Source organism: Octodon degus, unplaced genomic scaffold, assembly GCF_000260255.1.
Source record: "Octodon degus isolate 3935 unplaced genomic scaffold, OctDeg1.0 scaffold00043, whole genome shotgun sequence".
Taxonomy (NCBI): domain Eukaryota; kingdom Metazoa; phylum Chordata; class Mammalia; order Rodentia; family Octodontidae; genus Octodon; species Octodon degus.
This window is the reverse complement of record NW_004524619.1, coordinates 5,612,489-5,632,958: the sequence shown is the minus strand read 5'-3', so window position 1 is coordinate 5,632,958 and position 20,470 is coordinate 5,612,489. Positions and strand designations below refer to the sequence as shown.

The 20,470-nt window shown below is 36.8% G+C and overlaps 2 protein-coding genes across 5 annotated transcripts in view; both read right to left on the bottom strand.

Annotated features, from left to right (window-relative positions):
- LOC111816871 (dynein heavy chain 12, axonemal-like) overlaps positions 1-5,771 on the bottom strand; it is a 72,473-nt gene extending 66,702 nt beyond the window's left edge. Inside the window, exons 1-2 of the mRNA XM_023715723.1 lie at positions 5,742-5,771; positions 2,159-2,331 (exon numbers count right to left, since the gene is read on the bottom strand). Of these exons, the coding sequence (XP_023571491.1) occupies positions 2,159-2,331; positions 5,742-5,771 (203 nt within the window). The remainder of the gene's footprint in view (positions 1-2,158; positions 2,332-5,741) is intronic.
- A 24-nt stretch (positions 5,772-5,795) lies between these two features.
- Positions 5,796-20,470, bottom strand: part of Dnah12 (dynein axonemal heavy chain 12) — a 186,845-nt gene continuing 172,170 nt past the window's right edge. For 2 of the 4 annotated variants that reach the window (XM_023715786.1, XM_023715787.1), the window contains exon 53: positions 17,283-17,382. In XM_023715786.1, the coding sequence (XP_023571554.1) occupies positions 17,369-17,382 (14 nt within the window). In that variant the 3' untranslated portion in view covers positions 17,283-17,368. Of the gene's footprint in view, positions 5,935-9,243; positions 9,349-15,111; positions 15,260-17,140; positions 17,383-20,470 lie in introns of those variants that run through there. The other 2 variants (XM_023715784.1, XM_023715785.1) reach the window with 2 other exon arrangements.

Sequence of the window (20,470 nt, the reverse complement as noted above, 5' to 3'; positions counted from 1 at the left end):
GGATTGTAGGTGTGCACCACCACACCTGGTTTTGGTGGCCTGCATGGTGGCATGCAGCTTGGCGTGTAGTACTGGGGATCGAACTTGAGTCCTTGCACTTGCCAGGCAGATACTTAAGACTGCTGAGCTATCTCCTCAGCCTCTACTCTTTCTTATAATTACATGTGAAACTACATTTTTCTTTTTTCTTTTTTTTTTTTTTGGCGAAACCAGGGATTGAACTCAGACCCTTGCGCTTGCCAGGGAAGCACTTATTCTACTGAGCTAGCTCCCTAAATTTTGATATATAAAAATAGTACTTGGGTCTGTGGAAATGGAACTGAAGGGCTGGAAGTAGCGACATTTCTCTCAAAAACCTTTTTGCATAGGATTAACTGTTGGAGTCATTAATGGTTTGATAAACTTATAAGAAAGTTAGTAAGGACGAGGGAAAACCCTGAAATAGAATATAAAAGATGACAACTGAACCCAACTGTATTTCACGTAACACACTGCAAGGGCAACAAACTAACCCAAGTAACACTTGAATATAGTATTTTTTTTTTTATAAAAACAATAAAAAATTAGTTTTTGTGTTGACAATTGCATTCAGTTTTCTTAAGCATACACCTACATGAGAAATGGAATTGGTGGGTTATACAGTAAATCTTTTAGTATTTTGACTTCCATTGTGGCTACATTATTTTATTTATTTATTTATTTTTGTGGCCAGCTCAGCATGTGGGGCCAGGGATCAAACCGGGGTCCCTGAATTCTTGGCTAACCTACCTAAGCAGGCACTTTAGACTGCTGAGCTATCTTGCTGGCTCTGGCTACACTATTTTAAAACCTCAGTAGAAGTATATGAGTGTTACAATTATTTCATAGCCCCAATGAATCTTATTATTGACATTCTTGTTAATTTTTCAACTTGAACTTCCTTCATACTATTTTACTTAGCAAGGATAGCAGTTATGGGCCGGCCAAATAGCTTAGCGGATTAAAATGTCTGCACACATGTGCAGGGGCTGGGGTTTTATCCCTGGGGCATGCTGAGACGGCAATTGAGACTGGGCATGGTGGCACATCTGTAATCCCAGCTCTTGGGAGTCTCTAAACAGGTGGATCACTATGACTCTGATCTAGCAGTGAGATCCTGAACACCCTGTAGACCCTTCCCCCAAAATACAAAAAAACAAGGATAGCAGTTACAAAATACCAGCCACAATTATTAACATTTTATTAAATATTATTTCATTTAATTCTCATAACCCTAAAAGACAGGTACTATTATTATAATTCCTATCTTATAGATAACAAAAACTAAGGCAATCAAAAGATTAGCTGACTTGTTTGTAGTCACCTAGCCAGTATGTGGCACAACTGAGATAAAGCCGGGCATGGTGGCACACACCTGTAATCCCAGCACTTGGGAGACTGAGGCAGGAGCATAGCTGTGAATTGGAGGCCAACCTGGGCTACAAGTGAGTTCAAAGCCAACCTCAGTCGCATGGTTCAAAACAAAACAACCACAGAAACAGAACAAAACCGTAAAACAAAAAACCCTGAGATTAAATTCTAGAATCCAAAATCTGTGTGTATTCAATAAGCTTGCAAACTAATAGACATGTGAAACTGAATTCTTAAAACGTTTCAAAGCTGATGAAAGAAACTGGAGTTGCCAACAGAAATAAATCATGTTCTTCATTGAAATGTTTAAAAGGCAGGAAAAACAAAGATGACTGAAGCTGATACCCTTTACGTGGAAACCTTAAGAAGCTAAACAGCCTAAATAGGAAGGCATCAATTAGCTCTTGTTTTTTTCTTTTTTTCTTTCATTTTTCTATCACTTTTCGGTTTTTTTTCTTTTTTCTTTTTTTTTGGTGGAACCAGGGATTGAACGCAGGCCCGTGCACTTGCCAGGCAAGCGTTTATTCTATTGAGCTATCTCCCTGGCCCTGTATCACTTTTCATCTTTTAAATTTCTATAATAAACATATATTACAAATAATTAGAAACAAAAATTATATTTTTAAATAGAAAGGATGATGAAAACCCAACCTTGAAGGGCTGGGGATGCAGCTCAGTGGCAAGTGCTGGCCTGGCATGTGTGAGGCCCTGGGTCCCACTGCTGAAAAAAATTCATCTCTGCAGTCTGAAGGAGTGAGAGAATGCTCACCTGTCATGAATGGAGTTGATGTAAAGGTTCACGAACCAGATGAGAGAATACTGGTACATAGGATCAATGTTAGCCAGGTCTGCAATGCTGAAGAACAATACTGATGAATGTTTAGCAATGGGCCTATAACCTTCTCGAGATTCTGCTATTTTGAGTTCTGTTTTTTCTGCAATCTAGAAGAGAGAAATTATGATTAAAAATGGAAGATGTGTTTTAATAATATAGTTTCTATTTTAAAAAAAAAACCCAGCCCCTGACTTCATGACAAAACTATATGACTTAAGCACAGTTAATCAAAGAGAACTTTATTATGCTTAAAACATGAAAGAAAAGAACTAAGGTGGGGGAGGGGCAAGGAAGGAAAAGATGGAAGAGAGGAGGAAAAAACCCTGTACTTTATACATTCAGGGTATGACTAGCAATCATTTCTCTTTCATTTGAGGAATATTAGCGCTATAAATCTCATTCTTTATCTGAATCTGACACGTCTGCTACTTATTCACCCTTTCTTGCTTTAATGGGTCAGAGCCAGAGGAGGGAAAGGACAGTGAGTGAGAGGAAGTGTGCATTTATTGTGTTTAAGGGGTTAACACATGAATCAGAATCCAGGGTAAATTCTGTCATAGTAACCATAAGGGGCTTGATAGTTTTATACATTGGGAATATTTTTTCAACTAGTTTCTCCTAAATCTTTCTGGACCTAATAGAGTTATAAATATTCAACCCCAGAAAATAATTTTGTCTCAGATAGACAGTTGTTCACTTGACAACTCAATCAGATAGGTTAGTATTCTACAGGGAAGTTGTTCAGAGCGCTGTTCTAGCTGCTGACCTTTTTTGATAGTGCTATCTATTGCCTCTGCTAAAGAAAGACATCTGTGCTATGATTTTATCATATTTCTGCTGTATGATCCTATTTGTAACTGATTCAGCCAGGTGGTAGGGACAGAACAAGGCCCAAGGCAACTCAAATTCCCTGGAAAAGTGGAACTTTAAGAACTTCCAGAAACTGGGCCAGGGTTAGAGCTCAGCGGCATGAGTGTTTGCCTGGCAAGTGCAAGGTCCTGAATTCAATTCCTGGTACAAACAACAACAACAACACTTCAGAAACTGAAGTCAGGGCTGGAGAGAGAGCTCAGTGGAATAAGCGCTTGCCTAGCAAGTTCAATCCCTGGTACCACGAGAGAGAGAGAGAGAGAGAGAGAGAGAGAGAGAGAGAGAGAGAGAGAGAGAGAAACTGAAGTCAGGCCATGCTGAACATTATTGCTAAAAGGTAATATGAATTTTTCTCAGTGGTGCCTACATGTTAGAAAAGTGGGCAGACAGAAATGCTTTACAGAAGAAATGGGTATTTAAACACAGAGAGAAGCACAGAAGATCCGTAAGAGAAGACAGCATACAAATATATTCATTCATCCTTCGGGCCTTGATATAGTTCTTATACATGAAAATATAGAATATTCCCATGTGTATTTTGCAGTATAGCTAATTTAAGTAGGTTTCTTTTCCTTGCAAAGAAACACTCTCAAAGTATTCAATATAAAGGGGCCGGGGAGATGGCTCAGTGGAATAAGCGCTTCCCTGGCAAGCACAAGGGCCTGAGTTCAATCCCTGCTTAGGCAGAGTGCAGTGGCTGGGGTTCCATCCCCCATGTGCCGTGCCAGCCCTGCCCCTGGGGTACAATGAGGCAGTGACAGAGACTGGGCATGGTGATGTGTGCCTGTAATCCAGCACTTTAGGAGGCTGAAAACTGGAGAATCACTATGAGTCCAATCTATGTAGTGAGACCCTACACTAAATATATATATATTTTAAAGTATAAAAGTAAACTTTAAATCTGTCTTAAACTTCAGTAAGTATTTTATGTACAAAACATTTAAACATGCTTTTTTAAAACTCAAATTCCATTTTACCAATAATAAAAATAGCAAGTAAAAACAAACAATAAACATAGCTATTATTTTCAAATAGTGAATAATTTAATTCATCTTCCATGGCTTAATCAGTAATATATTTATAATGTTTGTTAAACTTGAATCTTCAGTATGAAATTGTGGAGTTGAGCAATATTCTTTAAAAATATTTAGTGTTAATGTCTTTAAATCTAAAAACAAGACATTTCCCAAGAAATAAACACTTGTGAGCAGTATATGCAGTGATACTAAATGAAAATAATTCATTATTTGTAAAAACTTCCAGGCATATAGTATTTAAATAGTTTATAATTCTCACAAATTCATAAAACTCTAAATCACTAAACCACAGGAAACTATTCTGACATCTACAGAACAAATTCTTTTTTTTTTTTTTTTTTAGTGTATCTAGGACAGGATCTACAAGGTCTACAGGGTCTCACTATGTAGATTGGACTCATAGTGATTCACCTGTTTTCAGTCTCCCAAGTGCTGGGATTACAGGTGCCCACCACCACGCCCAGTCTCAATCACCATCTCACTGTGCCCCAGAAGTGGGACTGGCATACAGAAAAAATTCTTAAAGTATGTATGTGTATAAAAATCTCAACCATCATCCAAAATGAAGGCTGCCATGAACTATTACTCTAACACTTCATTTCTTTGGTTCTCCCAAAACTTGGAAAAAAAAAAAAAATATATATATATATATATAACCAGAAAGACTCTTTACTGTCACTCTCTGAAACTAAACCTATCCAAGGGAAGGGTACCTAAACCTTTCAAAAATTCTTTGCCTCATAGTGGAACTGGTATTGGAAAAATATCAAGTACAACCTTAGTTCTGTTCTGGTTGTTTTTTATGTTTTAATTACCCAAAAGTGAAGGAGTACCTAACATATAGGGTGGGAACAATGCGAGCTGGAAGACTTAAAAATCAACAAAGTTAGCCCACAGATGTCATTCTGCAATACCATTTAACTGTGCAAAGAGGAGCCTCAACTAACTTTTTTAAGGCTTAGTTTTCTCACCTATAAAGTAGAAAGGAGAACAGCTACCTATGGTCTCTTCTACTCATAGTACTGTGATTCTATAAAAAGCAGTATAAAAACAGGATTTAGTTGTGTTAGATGAATCTTCAATGCACATATTACTGGCTATAGACTACTTGCCATCTTTCCTCCACCTGCCACTCTCACATCCCAGTCCTCTCTCTGATAACCACGTGACAAGAACATCTTATTGGTTCCTAGAACCATTTACTATCCTTTCAACAACTAAATTTCTCCACATACCTTAGAGTCTAACCACGAACAGAAGCAAGACAAGTTGACAAATTTGATTATTAAGTGAAGAATCAACTAAAACTTAAATGAACCTGACTAGGTTGTCTTACCTAGTTACTACAAATAAATAAATTTAAAAATTTCATCCTAAGTTGATTTTTTTTATGTATAGAAGTCATGTATATCATCCCAAGTTTTGAGTAATTCAACAGTGAGATATTCTTCTAGGAGAATAAAGTTTCTGGTTTCTTTTTTTTCTTTTCTTTTTTCTTTTGTATTTTATCAGTTCTTTTTCTTTTCCAGGAAGCCTACTTAGCATTTTTCTCAGAGACTTGAGGCATACAATTAAATTATTACAATTAAAACATTTGTAGGTTATATTACCTGCTGTTTCTTTGTTATCTCATTTGACATAATTTTGGCAGAGTCTAAGACTTGAATTGCACTTTCATCTTCTAAAATGTTCCCTTCTGAGGATGATAATGTTTCTAAAATTCTTGTCTCTATGTCTTTTAGTTGCTTCTTATTAGCTGCAGACTGAAGAATAAGAGCATTTCGTTCTTCTTCCAATTCTGGTCTGAAAAGATAGAAACATCCAGTCTAAATCTGTAGCAGTTTACTTACTTTATATCTAATTATTACATATCAAAATTTTATAGACATTTAAATAATGTTATAAATATATAACATAAGCTAAAGTGATTGCTATCCTTATTATAACATGAGGGAAAATGCATACAAATGATAATTTAAAATTCAAGCAAAGAAAATATTTATATATGTGAAATATGACAATAAGATGTGCCACAACAAATCTAATAGTACATCAAATTTATCTAACATATCCAGTTATGTGAAAATAAAAAGTAGAGAAGAGACTCAGTATGAAACTTCTTATCTGTTCCTTGGCTTGGTGAACACTAGCTTTCATTTTCATCATTCTTTCTATATTAGACACCATAGAGAGGATGACTGGTCATAGAATTGGATCTTTAAGTAAAAGACAAAACTGGTACTTGTGTCTTCAAACAAAGATGGGATAAGACTTCAAAGTAACCCAACCCAGAATATCATAGAATATGTTATGACAGTTCTGTCTTACAATACGAGTGGGATTTAAATATTGGAAATGAAACACTTCTCATAGTTACATATTCTCACTTTTGCTTTTTTGGTGGCACCAGGGATTGAACTCAGGACCTTCCACGTGCCAGGCAAACACTTATTCCACTGAGCTATCTCCCTGGCCCCCCATAGGCTCACTTTTAATTTCATTTAATGTAATAGACTATTTGATATTATATTAAGTTTCAAGGGGAAAGGGAACCAAAGATACCCTTCCAGAAGCAATTATTTACTGGAGCCTCTCTGGGTTTTATATTTTTCTCATTAAAATATATGTAGTTATATGCAGCTATTAAAATTATAAAGAATCAAGAAAACAACAAAAATAACCCATAATCTCACCACACCTGGAATTGTCGCTGTTAGCATTCAAGTACATTCCTTTTCAATTTTTTTCAGATAGATAGATAGAGAGATAGAGATATAGATGGATATTCATCTTCTTGAGGGTATAGTGTTCTATGGGGGATTGAACCCAGGGCCTTTGCACTGAACTAAATCCCTAGCCATTTCTAAATTTTTATTTTGAAACAAGGTTTCACTAAGTTCCCCAGACAGGACTAGAACTTGCAGTCTTCTTATGTTCTCTGAGATTATAAATATGTATGACATCACAATCAGCTCCATTTATCAAATTTTAAATATCACATTACCTACAGTGTGTATATTTTTGAACCCTGATTTTCCTTCTCTCAAGTAGTTTCTAACTTCACTAACATTCTGTATGCAAGTCTTCAGATGTATTTCTGTAGTCAAATACTCCTGAGCTATGCCCCCAGCTGACTATTCAGATGTATTTCTGATTCTATCCATGACAGATTACTAGGGGTGAAATTTCTGGCTCAATCAGATACAAGACAGAAATTGTGGCATGTAACTAAATCCTACTGCTCATACTAGAAGCTTCATATATAACATGGCTGGCTTATAACTTAGTACCTAGTGGTTACTTTGAAAGGGTAATATAATTATTTAACTTTTTTTAAAATTTAGTACACAGTCTACAGGGTCTACAGGATCTCACTACACAGATCGGACTCATAGTGATCCTCCTGTTTTCAGCCTCCCAAGTGCTGGGATTACAGGTGCAGCACCACCACGCCCAGTCTCAATCACTGTCTCAGTGCACCCCAGGGGTGGGACCAGCATGGCATATAATTATTTAACTTATGATAACAAAATATGAAATTTAACAGTTTCAAACTAATCATAAAATACAAATATTAATGCCCATAAATATTCTTTGCCAGACCACTTGGAAGCATCTAAGGAAAAAGCATACCTCTCCTTTGCAACCACAATACCTAGTAATTGATCTTCAAGTCCTTCTGGAGTTATCATAAAATTGAGCAAAGATACTTTTGTAGCCAGCTCTGGCATGTAGTGTGGATTTCTCAGTTTTGTAGTCATATAAAATTTGAAATCAAAGGAATACTCAATAATGATTTCACCAAGTCGGATGCAATCAATGCCTCCTATATTTCAGAAACAAATGCATAATAAGTAGCTAAAATTACAAAGACCCTCCTACGTTCTTCAAAGGCCTTACCTAATTTACAAACAGAATTGTAACATAATTTGAGGTAGAAAAGAGGTTAAAACATTTCATAGACACAGATACAAGTAAGGAATTGTAACAGCAGGATTCATTCTGGAGAAGTGTAAAACATTTTCTCTTGTCATAGAGCTTTTGTCAAAGAAGTTTCCATCTGGGTTTCCTTCATCAAATTTCAAGCAGGCTGGGCAACCTAATGAGGACACATGTTTTTGGGTTTTGTTCTATTTTTTATTTATATAAAAAGGCTTTATAGCCTTAGGATACAGTAGCTCAGTGAGGAGGTGCTAGGTTCAATCTCCAGTAACTGAAAAAAAAATACAACTTTGCAGAGAGAAAATTTTCATAAGCAGAAGGATATAAGGTGGGCAACATTTATCTAAACTCATCTCAGCTCTGCATTTACCACACTACTATTCACAGTAATTCAATGGTCACAGGATAAAGGAATGCCAGGACGGCTGAAACTGGCTTCAGCTTCTTTATGTCTGTCTAAATAAGCTTCTATATGTGATCAGGCCAAAGAGGAAAGGATGAGGCATTCATTTCAGAACACAAGATTCATCCCCAATGTATCTTGTTCTAATTTTTCACTTATAACAATAGACAGAAGTTTTGAGTTACAGACATCCCTTGTATGATGACCTATTTCTGTTCCTGAGTCCAGGTCACTCATTGAATTAGTTGCTAAATGAGGAATTGTGGATAGTATATATATATTATAGTAGTAATCAAAGAAATGGCCAAAGGAAACTCCAAGTTCATGACTTTTTTGTATAACTCTTACATGAAGTACTATAACATATAACAGAACATAAAACTACATTACTATAGTGTATGAGATGATTAGCAAATATTATTATACTCTGTGAATGAGGTATAATGAACAAAAAAAGACTTTGAGGGTCTGTAAATAAGAAATACAGACTGTACAAAAAAAAAGTGGTAAGTCTAAACAGCCTCAGTCATAAGTTCCAACATTAAACAAGTAGGTTGCTAAACAAAGAATATCTGTATTAACATTATTAATAACTTACAAACTTTTTTATGCCTCAAAGATAATTCAATTTTTTAACTAAAATTAATTGACTTCTACCTTGTTTAAAAGTTTGTCTAAGCAGTAAAGGTTCCAAAGAGGGATCCAGTTCTTCACCAACATTTTCTAATAGAAGTGGAGTTCCAAACTGAATGCAGTTTTCTAAAGTTCTCATATAATCTGAATCTGATAGCTTAATAACATTAAGCTGATTTTCTTTTTCAGAGTTTTTGATCCACTTATTGGCTTGACCCTGGGGGTCAATCATTAAAGGCCTAAAAAATATAAAACAGATATTCTTAAAGAATACAAGATGTTGAGATTTCCTAAAAATTGTGTAATTTAAATGACAACACCATCAATCTGTGTAAATACACAATATTTCACATCTGTTACCAGGATTAATCTTCAGATAATTCTTGAGAAAAAGTGAGAAGGAGTTTTATTCTTATTTACTTTTCAAATGAAGAAATTCGGTCTCATGGAGTCCATTCCCAAGATTTTAAGATTCCAAAACTAGCTCAGAGTTGAAAGGAGGAGGACTTCATGAATCTGCTAACTATGCTCTCTCCAACAAAGTAATTTTAATATATAACACTGGTGGACATAGTATGAAAAATATTACTACAAAGTATTTGCTAAAATTTTATAACAAGAGATCCATAAGATTATAAAGAATTTTCCCAGTTTACAAATAAAACTATGAAGTAAGTGTCCAGGGTATGTCTGCTATATAATTTTTTTTGCATTTCTTGTATTTCAGAATTTTCAAATAGAATGTTTAATGTTTTACAATTCTATATATTTTTCCTTGCTTTTTCAGGATTTTGGAAAGTTACAAACAAAAAGATTTTTTATCATTAGAGTAAAATGTTCACATTCAAATATAATCAGAAAATGCACAACAGTTTATAGAAACATCCCTAAAAGCTTCATGAATACAACAGACAATTTAAAGTATCACCATGTTGGGGCTAGAGAGATAGCTCAGTGATCTAAGTACCTGCCTGGCAAGCTCAAGGACTTGGGTTCAATCCCTGGTACCAAACGCCATGTTGCATAGTGAGACCCTGTACCAAATAAATAAATCTATAACCATGCTAGTTATTACTGTAGTACATGTCTGTACATTATAAAGTTGTTTATTCAGTTATTACCATGAATTTACTCTTAACCTTATGGTATTAATTAATTAGTTAATGCATTAGTTTAAGATTTATCTTATTGACTAAATACCCAGGTAGCGCTTACTATATGCTTGACTATTTTAAGCAGTTTATGAACAATTAATTCATTTCATTTTCATAAACTCTCTGAGATCATGAGACACACAAGCTAAGTATCACATGATTTCTCTTATATGAGAAATTCAAAATATAAATCATTTATCTTTTGTTTTGGATTTTTTTGGTACCAGGACTCAAACTCAAGACCTTGCACTTAACAGGCAGGTGCTGTGCCACTGAGCTATTTTCCCAGCCCCTACATCACTTAAAGAGAGACAGAGAAAAAAGTTAATAGGACACAGGAAAATGGATCTTTTGCAAATGGGAAGAGGACCAAGGGCTGGAAAGGAAGGTGAAAAGGAGGGGGATAACACAAAGAGTGAAGATGTGTTACTAACTCCCAGGGTGAATAGGATCACTGTGTACTACAAACATGAACTAATGAAAATATAATTTTGAAAAAGAAAAAACAACAACCCCTATTCTTATCCTCAGTTTACAGTTGAAATATTCAGAGGTTTAGTAACATAGCCCAAGATGCATACCTGGTGAGCTACAGGACTAGAATTTGACCCCAAGCAACTCAGTTTCCCACGTTTATCTTCATGGCCACCGTGCCCTGCCACACTAAGCCTTACAAGTACTAGACAATTATTTGCTGATTAAATGAACAAATTATTGTCTTAGGATAACATTAGGCAAATTACCTAACTGTTTTGTGCTTTAATTTTTCCACTTTGTTTTTTAAAATTATTTTAAAAAGAATACAAAACAGTAATTAAAAAAACAGCATTAGAAAAGATACAAAATTTCACTAAACAAAATAATAGGAATTCAACAATGGTTGCTGTATTGCATGATGTTATCTTCAGATTAGTTCCTTAGGTAGTCTGCTATATAATTGAAACCTATTCAGAATTTTTTCTAAGATAGTGTAGTAAAGACTTTATGTTTTAGAATACATGATTTTTTGGAAGGGCTGAGTGTTTGTCAAAGCCTGAAGGATTTAGGGAAAAGGGTTGGAAGGAGTATGGTTAATGGAGACAAGGGTACAGGTGGATATGGAGATGAACTTCCAAAGTTTGACAGTACAGCAGAATAACAATAGCTGACAACAATTCATTAAAGAGCTAGTAGAGTGTCATGGGTTAACTGAATTTCATACTAAAACTGCAAACCTTGTGCTTTCTGTTGGGTAAAGAATGTGGGGGGCCGGGGAGATGGCTCAGTGGAATAAGTGCTTCTCTGGCAAGTGCAAGGGAATTTTTTCCTTTTATATGCCCTTATAAATAAAAAAATACAGTATTTGTTCATCCCATTGCAAAAAGCAATAATACCTACAAATTAATCAATGCTCTTGGTAATGCTGAGATCACTGTTTTCAGCAATACAATAATTAAGAGATTCTTGTTTACTTCAAAAGAAATCTGATTCTATCTTATACAACCTTACATGAATATTTTAAAAAATGATACATTATAGCTCAAAGAAGGTCAAGAGGAAAACTCAGCCTCTAGGGCAGAAGTAGGAAAACGTTTGGGCCAAATTTCATACCTTTATCAGTCCTTATTAAGTCGAAATGTTGGGGCTGGAGATATAGCTCAGAGGCATAAATGCTTGCCCCACAAGCGTAAGGTCCCAAGTTCCAACCCTGGTATCACAAAACAAACAAACACTAAGTTGAGTTGTCCTACTCCTATAGAGAGGCAGAAAACTCTTGCCTAAGACTAGCTATAGCTAGAAGTCAAGATTTCCTTATATCTTTAATTTAATTCCAATTTCAAAAGACTTAAATTTGCATTATAGTTGTAACAACAGCAAGTGTGATATCCTTTTCCATATTTCATCTTAGGATAAAGAGCAAGGATTTTGGGGGGTACTGGGGATCAAACTCAGGACCCTGCACTTGCCAGGCAGGCATTTAAGCTGCTGAGCTATCTCTCTCACCCTTAGAGCAAGGATTTGACACAACAGACACTGTGGAAATCTAGAAGATACTAAGTACTTTGAAAAATTATATTTGAACAATTAGCAAATTTTTAAGAATGAACAGATTTCTAGACACATTAAAAACTACCAAAACTAACTAATAGAAAAAACTAACTCAAAAGACATGAATATACCTAACCCAATAACAAACAATGAAATTTCCACTGTAGCAAGGAATCCACCAACTAAAAAATCTCCAGGAACTTATGGGTTCATCACTGAATTCTACAAAACAGTAACATAAGAATGTCACCAATACTCCTCAAGCTCTTCAAAGAAATTGAAAGGTATGGAGTGCTACCAAGTATTACCCTGATTGCTGGATAAAGACCTAATTAAAAAAGAGAACTGTAGGCCAATCTCCTTAATAATAATATAGTGGAATACTACTCAGTTATAAAGAATGACAGATTTGAGACGTTTGTAGGAAAATGAATGCACCTAGAAAATAAAATGTTGAGTTAAATAAACCAGACATATATGCTTAAATTCCTTACAGTAGCTCTCATTTCAGTGAGACAAAGTACATGATAAAGAAAATGATAAAGGATGGCTAGAAAGGATTGGCTCTCTAGCAATCAGAAAGTGATCCCAAGGAACAAGAGTGAGGGATGGAGAAAGGGGAAGCGAAACAAGAAGGACATAAGAATTAAAGAAGAAATGTAAGAAATGAAGAACAAAAGGATGCCATGTACGAGAACCTAATAACCCCAATTAATGTAAACATTATAGGCCATGGCATGTGCTAAGACAAATGATATCAACAGGAATGAAAATGGATAGGTTAACTGGAAGAGGAGGGAGGAGAGAGGGAGAGGATAGGAAGGGAAAGGGATTTTAAAACAAGAAAAAGAAACGTGCTGTAATATATACATGTAACCATTCCTCGAGACAATTGTAAACTGCATGAAATGGAGACATGTACAAATAAAGTCTGAACTTTTTTTTTTGTACTGGGGATCGAACTCAGGACCTTGTGCTTGCCAGGCAGACACTCATGCTATTAAGCTACCTGCCCAGCCCTAAATTTTTTGTTTGTTGGTTTTGGTATGAGGGATGGAACTCAGGACCTTACGCTTGGCAGGCAGGCACTTAAACTGCTGAGCTGTCTCCCTCTGAACATTTCTTAAAACAAAACAAACCACAACAACAAAAAAACCCCCAAAAACCAAGGATTTGAAAGTTAGATTGCTTGGGTTCAGATTCTGACTCTATCATTTATTAGTTCAGTTATGTCACTAACTTTAAAATTAGTAAGTCATTCTTAAGTTTTCCCATCTATAAACTCAGGAATGTCAGGACAGCATGGGCCACTTAGAATAGTAACTGATGACTTCAGGAACTCAAGAGTATTTATCACAGTTTGTTTGAGAAATGGCCCTGTGAAAAAACAAAATTATATGACAACATGACTAAATAACTATTACAGGAGACTATTTCTTGGAGGGAAATAATTTCTGAGGTTTTCAAACTTATATCAACTAAAAGTAGCAACAAAAATCATTTTGAAAGTTAAGTTACTAGGCTATCAATGATAATAAATGAAAAAGATATCTGTGAAACTGCACACTATTAAGTTAGAGTATCCTGAAAATGAGTAGAATTATACAGCAAAAATAAATGTTATATAGCTGAAAATAAGAAATAGCTGAGATATACATTTTTTCATTCTTTAGGAGGATGCATAAACAGTAGTATATTTATATAATAGAATACTACTCAGCAATAAAAGTCAGACACAAAGAACCAATACACATAATAGCATGGATAATTCTTAAGAAAATTATGCATAATGGATAAAGCTTTACACACAGAGCACATACATATGATTCCACTTCTACGTGGAGTTTCTATAACAGGTATAACTCATGGTGGGAAACAATAAAACAATAATTTCCCAGAGATGGTGCAGGTAGGTATTTATTGGAAAGGGTCAATAATGAGCTTCCCAGGTGCTTGCTATTTATGTATCTTGATAAGGTTTGAGCTTCACAGGTGTACACTTTTGTTAAAGCCCACTGTAGCATATGTAAGTTCTGTATATCTCAGTGTGTGAAACTGTGCCTCAGAAATGTAAAAAATACTGAACTGTAGCTAATGATGTGCATGCTGATGTGTCCAGGAGAAAATACAGCTCTGTCTATAACGTACACTAAAATGCATAAAACAGATGTTGGTGGATTGAATGGAGTAGACTGAGACGTGGTTGAGCAGCACATGCTAAATGCTAACTGCATTGTTAGCATGTTCCAGGAGATGGCAGCCATAAGGCTGCCTATCATAAATTCTTTCAATTTTTATGTACATTGGAAAACTTTCAAATAAAAGACTGGAAAGATTAAAACTTTATGTTCCTTACCAGCGTCTAGAGTTATCAACAATCACTCCATTATCTATAGAGAATGTATCTGTGGGTAATCCAGCAATGTTCCAAGCTCTAATTTTCACCGGATCACCTAGGGTCTTACTTAAGGAGAACTCCTCTGAACATGGAATTTTTTTCTCCTGTAAGAAATAAAAAAATCTAATGTTTTCTTTCATCTATGTAATTAAAATATTTTAAAAATTAAAGTACTGATTTAATTGTCAACAGCTATCATGTAATAATTCTCAAGTACCAGAAAAAGAAATAGAGTTTAAAAAGTTGGACTACGGATCAGTATTTTACTGACTAAAGAAGCAGCAAAAAATAAAAAAAGAAGGCCCTATATTTTCAGTTTCTCTTCCTTTGTCCTTATTATCATCCTTTCTCCCAAAGAGTTCAACTCACATTTTGAGTTGTATTTTTTTCTTTGAATGTTCGGACACAGAAAGTACCAGTACCTTGCACAATAAGCTCCAGTCTTTAGTACACATTTGTCGGAAGCCAGAAGTGAAAGCACCAAGGTAGGCGATTACTCCTGCTGACACCAAGACGTCGCCAGTCAGGTTTATGTATGTGACCTGAAGGTCAGCGGCAGCCTGGGCCCACCTGTGTGATCAAAAAGCAGAACAGAGTCACGGTGGAAATGACGAAAGACAGTAGCTGAAAGAGCCAGTGGTCTCAGTCCACATTCTAGAGCGAAAGGTATGAAATGTGGGACGTCAGCTTATCTGTAATGTAAAGAAGTTGTATTCCTTCTACTTTCAAATTTATTTATCTATCTATCTATCTATCTATCTATATGCAATCTATATGTTTTATATATATGTATCTCTATAAATGTTATATATACATACATATATATATATATATATGTTATAGAAATAAAAATCCACCTTTCATTATTACAATATTAGATATTTCTGGCAGGATTTGGCCTTTCAGAATAAACAGAATCAAGCAAAACACCAGTATTTTTACCTAAGAATTTTCTCTAGGATGGTTTGGACTAGCAGCCATACCATTTGTTTCAGTATTTACTGCTATGCTATAAATAACATTGTACAATTTTTTTTTTTTATTTTTTAGTAAGGGTCCACAGGGTCTATAGGGTCTCACTACATAGTTCGGACTCATAGTGATCCGCCTGTCTTCAGCCTCCCAAGTGCTGGGGTTACAGGCATGCGCCACCATGCCCAGTCTCAGTCGCCATCTCAGTGCGCCCCAGGGGCAGGGCTGGCATGGCATGCATTGTACTGTTAAGACTGTCAACTAAAACCTTTTTAATTTAACCTCCACAGAAGTTGAGATTATTACTTTTTATTTTAAAGGGAAAATAAAGCCTATTTTGAAACTCTGTCTCATTGATAGAATGACTGAGGTTCACATTTTTCCACTGAATGAAACCCTCATAATAAAAAGTATGTTCCAAAATTATCCATCCTCAACTCTAAAGTATTGCCAAAGACATATCACCTTATAATGCCACCCATTTACCAAAGATAATACACGCAATAGCTTGCCATCCAGTCCAAGGAAAGAAGTTAAAATAATAACTGACTTTGCTAAATCAAGCCAGTTGTATCTTCTTTGAAGTCAATTTTAATCAAGTGAGCTATACATCCAATAGTCTCCCTAAAGATTTGATTACATAAAATTTTGAACATACGTACAATTGTAAAATATTTTTTGAGACAAGGCCTTGCTATGCAATTCAGGCTGGCCTCAAACTCACAGTTTTTCTGCCTCAGCCTCCCCAGTACTGAGATTACAGGGATATACCACCTCATCTGGATAAAATTGTAAAGCACACTGTATAACAAACATATGATGTTTAGATTAAAATTTGTTAATATGTGCCTTATTTGCCTTAAAAATTCTTTAAAAGTAAACTACAAATATAATCTGCTATGGCTGCATATGAAGGTGACCCCAAAGCTTCATGTACTCATAGATGGAGCTTTTTGGAATGAGATGGATCTAGAGTGTGTGATGCTGGGATTAAGGGCATATGATACTAAAATAGGCCACTGGTTGGGATTAACAGAGTTCTCAGAGGCACCACTCAAAAGGCTGGTAGCGTGGACGCAATACAGGGAAAGGTAGGCAGGCCATTAGCTGCCTGCTGCCTTCGCCTCCTACACCATGGACTATTTCTGCTCTGTGGCACCACTCTGCTGTGCCGCCCTGCACTGAAGCCAGCCGGTATGGAGTGAAGCCTCTACAGACTCTGAGCCAAAAAAAAATCTTTCCTCCTTTAACTTTGGGTATTGGGTACTTTGTCTCAGCAACAAGAAAGGTAACTAAGACGCCACCCTTTGTCAGCATTGTTGATCCTCTTCAGAGGGGCCTGGCCAACTGCCTTGTAGAATGGCCCACACTCTCAGCCAGTCATTCTGAAATCTGTAGTAACTGTAATAAATACCCAAAGAAGATCACGTATTCAAGCCTGACATTCTTCAATCTTGTGAAAACACGGAGAAATCTGACCTTGATTTTTCTCCACCCAGTCCTCCAATTAGTTGCGAAGCCCTTTGAAGTTTCTTAGCACAGAGCTCCACCTGATCTTCTAAAGCAGCCTTCTCCTCCGTTTTCTCAAGAAATGTCTTCTGTAAATTCTCCAAGTGATGTTCTACTTCCGCCAGCTCCGCTCTCTTCTCGTTCAAAAGCTCCATGGTTTCAGCTAGAGACTTCTGAGCTTCCGCTAAGCGGGCTTTCTTAGGAGCCACAACCTGTGTGAAAACAATGTATGTAGATGTGACATGTGCTATGTAGATGCGATTCCTTTGATGGGTTTGGAATGCAGTGCAATAATTAAGTACACAGAATATACATTTGCCTTAAGTTAATTCATATTTTTGCACACAAAGTCAAAAAACCTATGTTTTATAAAATTCAGAAATAATCTGGACTAGAAAATTGTTACCGAAAAATAAAACTATTCTGAAGTAGCAAAATGTCACAATATATAGCAAAAAATCATAACATTCAGCTAAATCTTCCAAAATAATGGGAAGTTGCCATTCAACTGAGAAACATAAAAACACAGTACAGAAATGACAAGTATTAAAACACATAATATGCTTTTGGTTGTGTTGTTTTGCTTTAATTTCTTTTCCAAGACTGTGTGCTCTTCCTGTCCATCAGCCCAAGGTAAGACAGCCAAGGATCACCCAAAATGAAATAGAATGAAATACTAGGAAAGGGGCTGTACTGACCTTTCACAGAAGAACCAAACAAATAATTAAATAGGGACCCAGGGCTCAGGCTCTACCCTGGAGTTAAAAATACAATAATTGCAAGCCAGGAGTGACAGTGCACACATGTAATCCCAGAGCTTGGGAGGCAGTAGGATCTCTGTGAGTTCAAGGCCAGCTTGGGCTACATAGTAAGTTCAAGGCCAGTCTGAACTACATGACAGGGGTACAAGGATAGCCAACATTTTGGCCCTAGACTTTCAAGGTCAGTGAAGACTCAGAACATAGGAGAACCTGTACTGTAACATCATGTAACTCAGTTGTGTCCCAAAATTTCTGATCAGGAGATTATAGGGCCACAGAGGAAAGTGACCAATGATGTAGAGTGTGCCTAAGGAGAGTCTCATGGAGAGAAAACATTCTCTCAGGCTTTCACAGATAGCAAATTTGTCAAGCAATGGCCATGATTCATCGACATGGCTGACACTGACAAAGGATCTACAAACTGCGGTACAGGGCTTCAGGATAAATCCCGAGGGGATTTGACTGACCTTATCAGATACAAAAGTTACATTTCTTGTTATAGAGGTCTTGCTTTACCTTGGTCTTAACCACCCAGCAGAAAAGTATAAAAACGAAATGTAAAAAGTAAAGCCATATTAATATGCTGAGCAGTAAAAGGCTCAAGTCAACAACTTCTGACATTGCCAGTCTTATGGAAAACCCACTAGTATTATAGACTTCTGGACTATATTGGATTATTTTGCTGAATTCAAGTACCTACAATATTTAAATGACAATGGAATACCCTTCTCTGACAAAACTAAACAAAAAAGGGAGATACAAATGAATGAACATTTTGTATCTATATATTCAAAATAGGATAGATATACAGCTGCATTCTCTTGATTCATTGAATAAGAGAGATTTGTCCTAATACTGTTTGTGGACAGGATATCATGTCTGCTTTTTATACAATGAATAACCACTAAGACAACAATATGCAATGTATTAATGACTGAAACTGTGCTAGTATACTCAGTTTTGAAACTGTCTCATTGTTATTTGTTTCTCAATAAAATTACTTAAAAAAAAAAAAAACAAATGAACTACAGGACAAGACCCTATCTTAGGAGCTGGGAGATGGCTTAGTAGAATAAGCACTTCCCTGGCAAGCGCAAGCGCAAGCGCAAGGGAAGTTCAATCCCTGGTTCTAAAAAAAAACAACAACAACCTAAAATCCTAAAAAAAAGCAAGCTGCAAACATCCCACTAGCACAGATACACACAAGGATCTGTGTCCCCGAAACCTGCCCTCCCCTTATAGCCAAAGCTGAGCAATGAGCTGCCTACCACTGAGCTCAGACACTAACCAGTCAGGACTGGATGCTCTTTTGCAAGCCTGAATTCCTAATTTGCATGGATGCTCTAGAGAGGAGTTTTTGACGTATCTTTGGGTGGGAACCTTTTGTAGATTAGCGATCCCTTTTTCTTGTTCACAAAGCTGCTGATCTGACACACCCTGGCCAGAGCTGTGACTCCCTTCTGGGTTGAGTAGAGGTCCCTGTCTGTGCTTGTACTTTCTGGATCTGGTCTTGTTCTGTACATCTGGACCCAAGAATTCAGCTCTGCTAATAAAGGTGCACTTCCACTCGGGGTTATTAAAAAGCCATGTGGAGGTACAGAGTGGGAAGACTGGGAAGAGCCTGAGTAACTGACTTCTCAGCCTTGTAGGAAGGATCCAGAAAAATTCATAGAACCTGCTGTGTAAGTGAGAGAGTAAAATAGATCTTTAAAGCCTGGGGTGCTCAGCCAGGAGGGTGGCAAGTCCCAGCCCAGCCTGTCCAATTAGTGATGCAGAACCACTGTCTCAAAATAAAACCTAAAAGGGGCTGGGGATCTTACACACTGAGAAGTCCCTGGGTTCAATACCCAGAACCACATTAAAAAGGAAGAAGAAAAGGAAGAGAAGGAAGATGGGAAGAAGGAAGTAGGAAGGGAAATGAGCTGCTTCTCCAAACTTCCTCAGGCTGAGAGAGTAAGTAACCACAGCTTCCTCTCCTTCACTCAAAGAAGTGGACAGAAAACGCACACCTGGAAGGAATGAGCAGGTGCCCGTCCTAGGAAGGCTGGAGCTCATTTCATTTCCACCAGTAAGGGAGGTGCTGAGAATGGGCAAAGGGCTGTAGTGGAGGAAGGCAAACAGACAAAACAGCCGGGAAACTTGCTGCTGTCTCACTGTATTTTTCCCTCTCCTCTTCAACTGTGGAAGCCTTTGCACATAGTGAGATGTGATCTGAGGTAGTAAGAGGCCCCTCTGTCTCCTTTAGCGCTAGCTTTCAATAAAGCCTTGCTCCCTTTCAGGAAAGACTGGTCTCCAGGGATCCTGGGGAGCTGAAGTGGTTGGAACCCAAACACTAAGTAACAGTGGGACCTTCAGAAATTAGCTAAATTAAGAGCTAATAGACTATTACAGCACTTGGGAGGCTGAGGCAGGAGGATCACTGTGAGTTCAAGACCACACCCTGGGCTACAAAGTGAGCTCAAGGTCAGCTTGAACTGCACAGTAAGAGTGTCAGAGAGAGAGAGAGAGAGAGAGAGAGAGAGAGAGAGAGAGAGAGAGA